Source organism: Melanotaenia boesemani, chromosome 20 (genome assembly GCF_017639745.1).
Source record: "Melanotaenia boesemani isolate fMelBoe1 chromosome 20, fMelBoe1.pri, whole genome shotgun sequence".
NCBI lineage: Eukaryota > Metazoa > Chordata > Actinopteri > Atheriniformes > Melanotaeniidae > Melanotaenia > Melanotaenia boesemani.
This window is the reverse complement of record NC_055701.1, coordinates 11,947,519-11,959,912: the sequence shown is the minus strand read 5'-3', so window position 1 is coordinate 11,959,912 and position 12,394 is coordinate 11,947,519. Positions and strand designations below refer to the sequence as shown.

General features: G+C 40.5%; 1 protein-coding gene across 4 annotated transcripts in view; it reads left to right on the top strand.

Annotated features, from left to right (window-relative positions):
- Positions 1 to 12,394, top strand: part of esrrb (estrogen-related receptor beta) — a 41,696-nt gene that overhangs the window by 17,472 nt on the left and 11,830 nt on the right. For 2 of the 4 annotated variants that reach the window (XM_041972900.1, XM_041972898.1), the window contains 3 exons: positions 3,546 to 3,671; positions 9,272 to 9,382; positions 9,834 to 9,995. In XM_041972900.1, the coding sequence (XP_041828834.1) occupies positions 3,546 to 3,671; positions 9,272 to 9,382; positions 9,834 to 9,995 (399 nt within the window). The remainder of the gene's footprint in view (positions 1 to 3,545; positions 3,672 to 9,271; positions 9,383 to 9,833; positions 9,996 to 12,394) is intronic. The other 2 variants (XM_041972899.1, XM_041972901.1) reach the window with 1 other exon arrangement.

The following is a 12,394-nucleotide window of genomic DNA, read 5'->3' as shown; positions in this document are numbered from 1 at the left end:
TTTTTTTATTTTGTTAGTTTTTAATATGCAATATGCATGCACAAATTTATGCACATTTTCTCCATGTTATTGTTGAATCTACTTCTCCCTTCTGGTATGCCCCTTCCTTTTCAACAAAAGCAGATGGTATATTCATCTTCTGCCACCTATTTGTTCAGTGAAAAGCCCTTTGAACTCATATGTGGAGATAGTTGCATTAGTCAAGGCCAGACCCAAATAATGTCAACCTGGATCTCCATCCATCCAAGAAATACCCCTGTTCTCGCTGCACCCTTATCACCGCCCCATTCCTGCATCTCATGTGCCCCACCAATCAAAAGCATAAATGCCTTATTGAAACGTGTTTTCTTCCCATTTTGAACCAAAGTGTAAAATTGCTTGAAAACCAACTGAACTCAGTGGCCCTCTTTTATATGAAGTAATAGACCTTGACAGTAAGCCTGTAAAAGTCAGTTTAGATTTTGATGAGAAATACCTGCCATTTTACTGTAATTTACTTACAAGACCTGACTTTCCCCTCTGTGCCCTGGCATGGGTCCTGAAAAGCCATAAAATAGATTGAGACAGATACTTATCAAGAGGAAAAGGAGGGAAATCTTTTTCTTCTCCCTTCACTCTGTAATGTTATTGGTAACCATACCATAACCTCTCCAAAGACAGATAAACCCAAATGTGGCCCTCAGGTTAAAGGGGTTCCCGTCAGCAGGCTTCATTTGTGAAGGTGAAATTCTCCCTACTGTTACTGTCACAGTATTTCTGGACATTATTTCTGAATGTCATGTAATACATACACTCCTTTAAACCGGTGTGCATCTGCTGTAACCATAAATCCCCATTTAAAACAGCAACTTCATGTCACTTCATTCAGCCGTCGTTCAGGATACCTTAATGCTACATGCTACAATTAAAAATTAATTTATCCATTTATCTTTCTTCAACTCAAATAACCCTTCTTGAGATCAGTACATTATAGTTGTTTCAGTATTACTCAGTAAAGTGCAGCCAGTTTAGTTAAATCCAGCAGAAATATGTTTTTAGTCTCTTGAGGAAAAATGCAACGGATGGGAAAAAAGAAAAAGCTCAAAGAATAAAAAGATAATTACTCAATAGTTTAAAAAACAGTATAGCTATACTGTTAGCTGTATAATTTTTTTTTTTTGTTTGTTTTAATTTCACATTGATCCTTAATGTTTAGTAAATAGTTTATTACTAAATAAATTAATTATCTATTTCGGATATGATATTGATAACATTTAATATTGGATAAATATATTTAAAACCCTGCGAATAAAAACATCTTTTCAACAGCATCAAATATTATAACTCACATTTGGCTGGTAATACTACTACAGGAGTCTGACATCAATTTGAGGATCATGGCACATATTATTAATTAGTTTCAAAGCTACGCTTTTTTAATACTTGGATAATGAGCTTTAATATTGTCTGCCTAAATCATGGGGGTTTTAAACTTTTATCCATGGAGACATCAATAGGGCCAGAAAAGTTAGTGTATTGTGATGTTAGCTTCAGCTGGTCAGTATGTGTGCTAATACCAAAACACTCCCTGCTCTAAATATAAACCAAGATGTACAGATGAAGAATTAGATAATCCGCCCCTCACTCTTCATTGAGCTATGAGAAGCCCCCTCTGACAGAACATCAAATGAATATGGAGCTTGACAGGACAGGTGGACAGTGTGGGAAACGTATGTTTTGTTTTTTGTTGTTGGAGAGTCTGGCATCAGAGGGCAAAGTTAGCCACCAGGTGTGGTTTCTGCACATGTCCCTGTCACCCCTGAGAAAGGAAGAGGAGGAGGAGGAGGAGGGGGAAAATAACCCTGTAAGCAACACGCTCTCACACTGAGTTGAGTCAGGCTATGCAAACAAAACTGCAACACAGCATTCATGCATGGTGGCAGTTTGCTGGAGCCTCGAATAAAGTTCAATTTAAATAGTCTTCATTGTGTTTGCATTAAGAAGCCATATTTATTTTAAATTTGCACAAAGCTTCACATGAAAATTGCTGATTGGTTAGTATAAAACGGATGGACAAACAAAACGGATCCTGAAGCATTGAGTCCTGCAGGGTGGCCATGATTGCCTCCTCCCTTCTTGTGGGAAATGAATAGGATTATTATGGTCTGTTCTGCTATGACAACAGAGAAAACACAGAAGAAAGGCAATCAGAGCTCATCAGCCGCTTCTCTCACACCTTTATTTACACCAATCCCAGAGAGATGATGAGAATTAACATAATGATTTCTAACCCAGATATAAGGAGGAATTTCTAATTATTTATAACATCTTGGGACCCTCCACCTGATCTGTCCAATAATGTTAACATAATTGCATAAGTTGTCAAAGGGTGTTGGAGAAGGTAGTGGCAGAACACCAGTGGAATATCACACAGCTTTCTGACACAAATGCAAATGGTCAGAACTGTGTAGCAGCTACAGGATGCTGCATGCAGTCATAATGTGCATGTGTCGATATTTGTCTGTATAAACAAACTTAAGAAACAGCTTGGAAAGGGATGCCAGACATAGAGAAAACTCACAATCATGTTATAATAGCATTTATTTCACAAGGGTTTAGATAGATAAGGAATAATATGTGTATTTAAAATGACAATGATTAAGTCTGGTTTTGACTCGACTCTTTTCACTAATATGCTAAAATTACATAAACAGTAGGTTAAAAGAAAATTTTAGAGCCATATCAATGTCAAAAGCTTTATAACTGAAAGCCCTCTCCAGATGAGGATGATTCAAATTCCTGTCCTGGAGGCAGCTATTACACTGAAACCCTGTATTGAATACAGTAAATGTAGGGAGTAGGGGAGAAGCGGAGTATCTGCCTCACATATCCCGTCCTTTCTATTGCTAATGCTAAAGTAGAGCAGAACAGGCTCCTTTATTGTGCAGCAATAAAACTCTTTTTCATTGCTCTGTCCTGGAATCAGACGCTGCACTTGAATAATGCATAAGGCCTCTTGCCTGTACACTATGTAAATAGTCAACAATAGCAACAGTGGTAACAACAGGTTTGAGTCTGCAGGAGTATTATGTAAAGTGGTCCAGGGCAGTGTGTCTGGCTCTCAAGGCTGCTATTGAGGCATTGGCTGGCCCCTGTGCGCACAGGGGGACATGGCCTGCGCTTGGGGCCTGGAGGGGACATGCACAGAATTAATGAGGCCAATTTAATGTTAGAACAGAGCGGCATCTAGAGAACGGTCCTGAAGGACCGTTGTAGCTGTACCCCCATTTTTCCTCGTGCTGGGACCCCCAATGCTAAAAGATACTCACGGGATGACACCTGAGTCACCTGCACTCTGTAGAAAGAGATTCTCTTGAAATCCATATTGCTAACAACAGCACATATGTAAATTGGCAACACAAGATTTAATATTGACCTTCTGAGAACTTAACACACTCCTTTATTTTTTTTCGTTTTATTATGTAGGAAAATACTTGTCACTCACACTGTGCCAATTTTTGGTATGCAGCTGTTGATAAACCATTTCCTTTTATATTTCTCCTCAGGTAACATAGAATACAGCTGTCCTGCAACAAATGAATGTGAGATCACGAAACGGAGACGCAAATCATGTCAGGCTTGTCGCTTCATGAAATGCCTCAAAGTGGGGATGCTCAAAGAAGGTAAGAAGAGTAAGAACATTTTTATTATTCTTACACCCACATATACACATACAGCATTTCAGCATCACACGCTAGATTTTGTGATAGTTGTTTTGTTAAGTCTCAGTATTTTTCTTGTTTCTACAACAAGCCCCGTGTCCTCTCTCTACCTACAGAGCAGTAAATAATGTGCAGCTGGGCTGGGGACAGAAATATGCTGAATAGGTTGATCCTGCTGTCTGAGTAATAGAAATGTAACAGTATTCCACTTGGAAAGGCTCACACGGGGTCCCTGAGCACACACTCGCCACAGTCTCAGCTCTCCCTGGCATATTGATCCACTAAATGTTTTCCGAACATCTCGGCTCTCTTCCTGTGGATGGTTTTTTAAAGTCACGCCAGCAGGGAATTCAGTGACAATTAAACATCCTTCAGTTGAATTTGTCTGGCCAAGGTTTCTCTCCACCCATCACCACTGATTGAACCCTCAGGAGACCCTGAGCTTCAGTTGCTTTTTCTAGGGGCAGGCACCTTTCTGCTCTCCCTCACATCACTGCATTAGTGAATACATCCTCACCTGATTCGTTTTTTCTATCTGTGTCTCACTTGTTGGTTCTTTCAGTAAAGCCGGATGGATGAATAATGAAAGATATCTGACACTATCATTTCTGCATGAAATAGTAGAATCTATGTTTAGTATTTACATTTTATTTAGCTTACTTTTAGTGCTTAAAGGTGTAGGTCAAGTAGGATTCATGGTGTGCAAAGTTAAATGGTCCTTCACAGAGGTTGAAAAACTGATGAGTGAAATTTAGCAAAAACTCCCACTTTAAAATGATCTGTCAAACTCTGTATAGATAGTCCTTTTTTTTATTCTTCCCATTATTCTCCCATTGGAGGGCAGGATTTATAGATGCATATATATCCAGTCACCACCTGAAGCCAGAGTCATCGCCTGTATGGATCCCCACATAGTAACAGAATCCCCTGGACTGCATGCAGCCCGATAAAGCCTCAGTGCCAGAAAGACAGAGTAATCGCATTACTATCTGATGAAAAATTTATGCCAATATATCATCTTGGAGAATAAGAGACTACGAAAATATGTGGCTGTGGCTATAAATGAATGACCAGTGTCGGGTCAAAGTAAAAAGAGTGTAAAACTCAAATATGCAGACTTCGGCTAAGCCTTAGGTTCTAATGCATTCTTCTGTGTGTTCAGCACATTTCCAGAATGAATATGACTCGCCCCTTTACAAAGTAATCATCACCATGCTGCAGCTATTGTTAGAGGTTGATTGGAGTCTCGTGCAATTATAAATCCCTCTCAAATTACTGATTTTAGTCATAGTTGGAATTATGAAACACATTCGTTATTATTTACAGAGGGATGTAAAGTATTCTTTTTGCACAAGCTCCTTCTTGGGGCTTTACAATTTAAAGTGTCGCCAAAGCTAAATGGAAAGAGAAACACACAGTCGGCGTCCACAGTAAGCTCTATGAAGCCGTCGGCTCAATGCCATGCTCAGCTTCAGGATGTGGAAATGGCTGCTGTTCATGTGACTGAGGATGCCGCTAACTTTCATTACTACAGAAAGGTCACAATGTGTCTCAGTGGAAAATCCCCTAATTATAACTTTACAACTCCAACAAGATACAGCACTGCCCCCCAAAGAAACATTATCCTTAAACCATTTTCTCCTGAAAGAATAGCAAACATCTTTTAAGGAAATTTAAGGGTTCTTAACTCTGTTTATGTACTCAGAAGCAAAGTTCGTATGATATTGACATCCATTGGTCGACACAAAAGCCACAGCTGGCGCTTTTTTTTTGTTTGTTTTTTTAACGTAAAAGTGTTAAGAGGAGGTTTGAAGAAAATCGTCTGCCTAAGATCAGCAGTCCGATTACAGGAATTACAGGAGACCTGCCTAAACCCTGTGTTGAGTTGCTGCACTTTCCTTTGACTGTATAAAAGAGGAAGTGATCAATAGAAGAATCAAATGTCAGGGGCAACAGGTTTTTCCTCTGATCAATGGAAACGGATCAGAGCTTAGAGCAAGAGAGAAGACAAGATAGTATTGAGAGATTACATTGACATCATTCAGCGGCAGTTGCTCTTTGCACCAACTTCCTTTCTCTCTGACTCACTCACACACTGATGCCTCATGCATGGATTTACGGACTCAACTAAATGCATGAATGTGTCTCTATTTAAATATTTATGAGGTGCATTGATCAAAAACAGTAGCTTTTTTTCTATTGTTTTCACCTGTAAAGGTCTAAAGGTACGAAGCATTGTGTCTTTCTTTAAGAGAAAAAAGTGTGAAGATAGTTTTTTTTTTTTTTTGCTGAACAAAGACAAAGAATGTGGCTGCATATAACACATAATATAATACACCTTTCTGTACTCCTAGCATGCAAAGAAAAAAAACACTGTGACATTAATATAAAATACTAAAGAAATGTGCATTCCCTGAAATTGAACACATTATGTATTTAAGACTTTAAAACCGTAAAAACAACGTGGTTCTGAGTTGTAGTTGCAACAGTAAATTGAGCTATCATAGGCTTATTTTTTGCCAATTCCTGCTTAAGATATTTTACAAAACTAATTAAATATTTAAATTTGGGCTTTGATACCCTTTAGTCTTTTCATTAATTGGTACAAGTGAGGATGTTAGCTTACCAGGGATATAGTAGCTAACCTGTAAATGGAGTATGTGACGAAGGTGTCAGTATATAAGCATTAGGGTCAGCAGATGAAGAGGGGGGGAGCGATGCGTGACAATTTTTCCGCTACCCTTGCTCATCACCACTCGTGATTAAAAATGCTGCGACACACTTGCAAGTATGCAAAGCTGGCAATGGGGGGCCCTTTGAAATAGTGCTGACGGCAGTTTAGCGGGGCGGCTTCCTTGAAAGGCAAGGTTCACCATGCCTTGCCATGTGGCCCTCTGATTTTCCCAGCTAAAATAGGGTCAGCCTAAGCCCCCTTGGCATTGCCAACCATCCCAGACATCCTGACACTTTCCCCAGAGAGAGACACCCAGAACAGGTGAGGGACTCAAAATAAGGGCCCCTACCACGGCTGGTCACACAAAGTGAGTGAAGACAGGCCCTTTTGTAGGAGTGTGCTTGGAGGGGGATTATTATTGTTTTTGGAGAGAAAGAAGAGCCCTAGGTCAGCTGGCCCCAGCCCCCACCTCGAGGCCTGCACTAATCCGTGCGCAAATGCCAGCCGCCTTGGCCAAAAGCCCCCTGCCAGAGCACCCTTCTTTGAAGAGATGATATCCGACCTCACCCACTGCTACCCTCACCGCACAGTGGTCCATAAAACAGTGGATGAGGTGATATGCATGTCTCTGTCCACATTTATAACACACCTACTGTTTACTCTGAAAGGGGGCCATCAGATGGGCCAGAGTAACACCACTTAAATTGTCTGGTGCTTCCAAAGGGACATATGACCCTCACAAAGGCCCCTATAAAGACCAAACAGTAGAGCCCAACAACTAAGTGAATGAATCTGTCTGACTGCTCTTAATCACACTCTCTTCCTTTCTGCCTCTGTCTGGCCCAGTCGGACAGTAAAATGAGACAGGTTAGTGCCAAGCTCTAATTCCTGTCAGCATCTGTTAATTATGGCCGGGACTGTTCTAATTAAAAGAGGCACCCATCTACCTTCCATTGCTGGCTTATACAGCCACATGACTCAAGCGGCAGAGAGGTACATGGCAAGTGGAAGTGCAGCCACCTGACAGTAGCCGAGCTCAGCGGGAGAGCTGGAAGAAACTGTAGAAAGTGGTGACATTGCATTTGACAATGAGTAAAATTTTCAATGCCTACAATAATAACACTGAGCTGAAGTGGAAAGTTTTGAAGCCCTTGAACTCAAACAGCTAAGATACCTGATGAAGAACACCAAAATCGCTTTCTTGAGATGATGGACATAAGAATTATATTGTCATTGTGTCTGCATATATGTGGGTATGTGTGTGTGTGTACACACAGGTAGTTCCCTGCTTCTTGCTGGGAAGGATGAGACTCTGTTGGGAATATGGGGTAATTAGGTTAGTAGGTTGTCAGTGTCAGGAAAATTGAAAGACAATCCTAATCAGATTTGGGTTTCTAGGGAATCAAATAATTTATATAAGTAGAAGAAATCTCTTTTCTACAGTTACATGATAATACACTATACACTTCACTAAGTGGTTAAAATCCAGAAGATCTTTTGCATAAATCTGCTGTTGAATTCCTTTTTGTTAAATGAAAGCTACTGCTTCTATCTTACATCATCTGATTTTCCTTTCCCCTCTGTTCACCAAGCGACCTCCGATCGCTGTGCATGGGACGCATCCAAACTCATCCTCTCCAAGAGCACTTGCTGATGGGCAAATTGTATTAGGCTCATTTGCAGTGGCCACACAATGCCCAGGTTTGACACCGTCCTCCCTGTTATAAAGTGATGAAATGATCAAGGAAGTGCTCTGGCTGCGGGTGTTGTTCACTTAGAGGACGCAGGAGGCAGACAAATTAACTCCTCCTCCACCACAAGCATTTCATTGAGCCTTTTCTCATTCAGAATATTAGTATTAAATTTATTTGGGAGGGTTGCATTAATTATAAAGATTGAAGGGATTCTTCCCCTTGACAGGATTAAGATTCAAGTTGCACGTTAGCAATGACACGCAAAATATGAGGATGCAGGAAAAGATATTTGCATACAGTCGCATTAAATAAACAAATACCTGCTCAGTGGTATCAAAAGAATAGAACAGCATAGATGAAATATGTTAACAATGTTGAAAATTAATAGAATAGAAAATACATCCAAATGGAAGCATTCTTATCAAATAATGAGATAATAAATAACTTATGTTATGATGAGGCTGGCTTGACATTTACAGTATCAGTGTGGAACCTGGCCCCCTAGGTGTGGCTGGGGGTGATAAGGCCTTTGTGCTCCTCCAGTGAAAGAGGGGTGAAATAGGGGTCTTTTATGGGAAAGCAATACCCAGTTATCTATCTGCAGTATGAGGGTGGATGCTTTGTACATTATGTGTGTGGCTGTGTCTTTGCTTTTAGGCTTGTTTAGATTCTGTTACTGGACAATGATGAGAGTGCACCTAAGCTCACACGGACGAGCAACGAGGCAGGTAGCTGGCACCTAATTAGTATGCAGTCTGCCTCACGCCAAAAGCTAAATAATTAGAGGGCCAGTCTGTGAGATCATTGACCCCGCTTTAAATATTCATATGTTTAGACCTGCTCTGGGCTCAGCTGTGTCACAGTAGACCAGCCAGGCATGGACCACATATGGGAAGACATCCGTGCCTTTGACACATCCACAAAAAAAAAAAAACAAACAAAAAAAAAAAAACACGATACAAGCTCACACTCAGGCCCAATACTTTTTAAAATTCTGCTTATATACAAGCAAGGGGCCAATATTATTTTCCTTACGCTTAATCCTATACGTAAGGTTATTGTGGATCCTTTAATTTTGTTTCGTGTTATAAATATAATTTACCTCAAATCTTTTGGTATTCATGTGTTTGACATCCCTTAAATGCCAAGTGGAAATAATACACGCTCCTCATCTCATGTGCCTCCTGTCTGTTTCATCTCAGGAGTTCGTCTGGATCGTGTGCGAGGAGGCAGACAGAAGTACAAGCGGAGGCTGGACACAGAAAACAACCCATACCTGGGTTTGACGCTCCCCCCTCCCACCAAGAAGCCTCGTGAGTACGGCTCCGTCACTAGCCCACTGTCTCCCCTCTCTGTTGCCCCCCTCCTCTGCCTGGCCAGCTTGTAGGTAAAACCGAAACATAATTCTTGGCCAGATTCATGTTCCCCTGTCAGTTGAGAGTTTATTGGGCAGAAATTTAGGCCATGTATTGTTCCGGTCAGAGCCGAATTATGTTAAGTCTCTGAGCAGATGACCGATATTGAACGATGACAGAATGCTGGAGGACACGAGATTTTTCCATTTTCATTCACAACTGCATTTCACTTTTTGGAAATTCAAGTATTGCTGTTATTTTTCTTCATACAAAGACCACCACACTTCTGTGTTTATTATATTATCATTTTTATCTGTTCTTCACATCTTTGTGGCTCCCTTAGCTTTGCAGTGATCTGACCTCTAACCTCTGCTTTCTTTTGACATCCCACTTCTTCTTCTATCCTCAGTCACAAAGATAGTGTCCCACTTGTTGGTGGCAGAGCCTGAGAAGATCTATGCCATGCCTGACCCCACCATGCCGGAGAGTGACATCAAGGCCCTCACCACGCTGTGCGACCTGGCTGACCGGGAGCTGGTGGTCATCATCGGCTGGGCTAAACACATCCCAGGTAGAAAAAACATTTTCCTTTCTGCCCATCTCCTTTTTAATTTTGTATTTTTTTAGTCTTACTTTGTCCTTTGTCACACACAATATGAAAATAAATAAGCTCACAGTGAGGGTGCACAAAAGACGTAGTTGGGTAGGACTTAAATCCATATAGCACATCAAAAATCCTTGCAATCCTTGCAAAAATCCTCGCTGCCAATATATGGTGTAATCACTTGAGAGATTTAAAGCAAAGTTGGGGACCTGCCCATACAAATAATACCACACACATACACACACATGCACACAAATGCATCAATTGAATTATTGATATGCATAATCATGTTTCTTCCTTGCCTCTTAGATGTTGTGATAGATGAGGTGTTGGGTTATAAAAGGCTGTTAAATTAAAAATACACCATTGACAATGCACTGCCATATGTCAACAGAGATTTTGCTTCCTTCAAGAGTTTCCCTTAATTTTGACAGAGAACATGCTGTTTAGCTGCTCTTTATTTGCAAACCAGGCAGATTCTGCTTGATCTTGGGCTTGACCCCCATAAGTAAATAGCATATTTGTGCTGCAGGCACAAAGAAGTAACAAAGGAAATGAGTTTGTCCCCCTGCGTCAACTCCATATCTTCCTCCACTCATCAGCATGATTTGGACAAACACACAGCTATCATTCTGCAGGGCTGGTCAGCGAAAATACACATACTTACAAATAAGTGTGTGCTTACTCTACTATTATTTCACTTCACTCATAATGGAATAATTCATATCCCACTTCATAGATTCAAGTGATTTTCAATAACGTTAGGTGGACTCGAGTTGGACTTTTTTTTTTGTACTGGAAAGGTATTAGAGTACTTCTGAGAAGGAGGGGTATTAATCAGGTACAGATCTGATAGTAAGGAGATTAGAGATGGATATTCTCTCAGCCCCGGTCCCTTACGCATCTAAACTGTTTCGATCACTCCCTACAGGCCATGCATGGTCAGCAGCCTGAGAGTTTAAGCAAAGAGCTTACTCAGGACTGGATCACAGCTGACCAGATAACACACTCCCATCGTTGTGACCCAAAAACTACACCATCGCCACTGACGTGCTCGACAATCCCCTGAGTGTAGACTGTGAAAGCTCAGAAGCAGCATTTAGGGTAAAAGCAAGATAGGGAAAAAGAGTTAACAACCACACATTTCTGACTTTTTTTTCTCATAATTAATCCCATCTTTAAACTGCTTTTTATCTACATTAAAATGTTTAAGGTCTTATCTCCTGAAATATATGTTGGATTTTATGTGTGATGGTGAACACTTTTAATCAGATTATATTTGTGCATATTGTTCTTGGATAACCTCACAGTGATAATGGGATTTACCACTTATCATATGACAAAAGCTTGTTATTCCAACTGTCACGTCATCAGTTATTTCACTCAAACTTTGAGGCTGCAAGGGTATAGTCTTGTTTCTAAATTTGAGGAGGTATCTGCAACTTAAAAGCTGCACTGAATAATCTGCAGTACCTGCGAGATGATAGCCTTTAAGAAGATTATTCTGATCTGCTTCAGTGTAAACACATAGGCCTCACGCTAATACTTTTGTTTCATATTTGTTCAGTTTTTTAGTTCTTTTTTTCATCATAAAATCACACGTGCTCTTTTTAGATTCAGTGACAGTTAAACGAGGAAAAGACCTCCACTCCAGTTAAGTGCTTGGTCTGTGTCTGTCCCTGTGGTGACGTTTGTATTAGGACAGTGGGTGTCCTCTGGCCATGAAATGGCTGCATAATTGAGTTGTACATGGCTGAACCTGATCAGAGACGGTTCACTGGTTGAGCGAGACTTCATGCACTAACACTCCATGCACCAACGGTACCCCAGGGCAGCCTACCACGCTTAGCTTCTGCTATGTTTCTCCCCCTCCATCCACTACAGGACAAGAAAGGAAGAGGGGAAAAACTGCTGATTGTATTCTGATAGATTGTTGTGGCCTTGGGCAGTGGAATTAAAAAGATTAACAGTTCATTATGAAGTAGACCACATTGATTAGGGCACTGACAGATGGGCCAATAACTAAAGTCCTAATGCAACAATTTAAAGGTCACAAAAATTGGCACTTAGCTTCTCCCAATTGATTTTTAATTTCTTCTGTTCCCAGCTAACATTTGAAAGTGTGTTTCAAAAGTGGCATAATGTGAAAAAGAGTGGCTCTATTGAGTGTTAATGGGAGGGTGAGTAGAGGATAACAAAGCTGTATCATCTGAATAGACGATACCTTTGCCTTACAGGGTCCAATGTCCACTTTGCTGTCTCAGCCGTGAAAGGGTAGTTTACATGTATGAAGTGCCTTTCAGGTGTTAGTTTCTTCAGCAGTTTCAGGTTATAGAAAAAAAAATAAGAAATAAGAAATAAAAAAA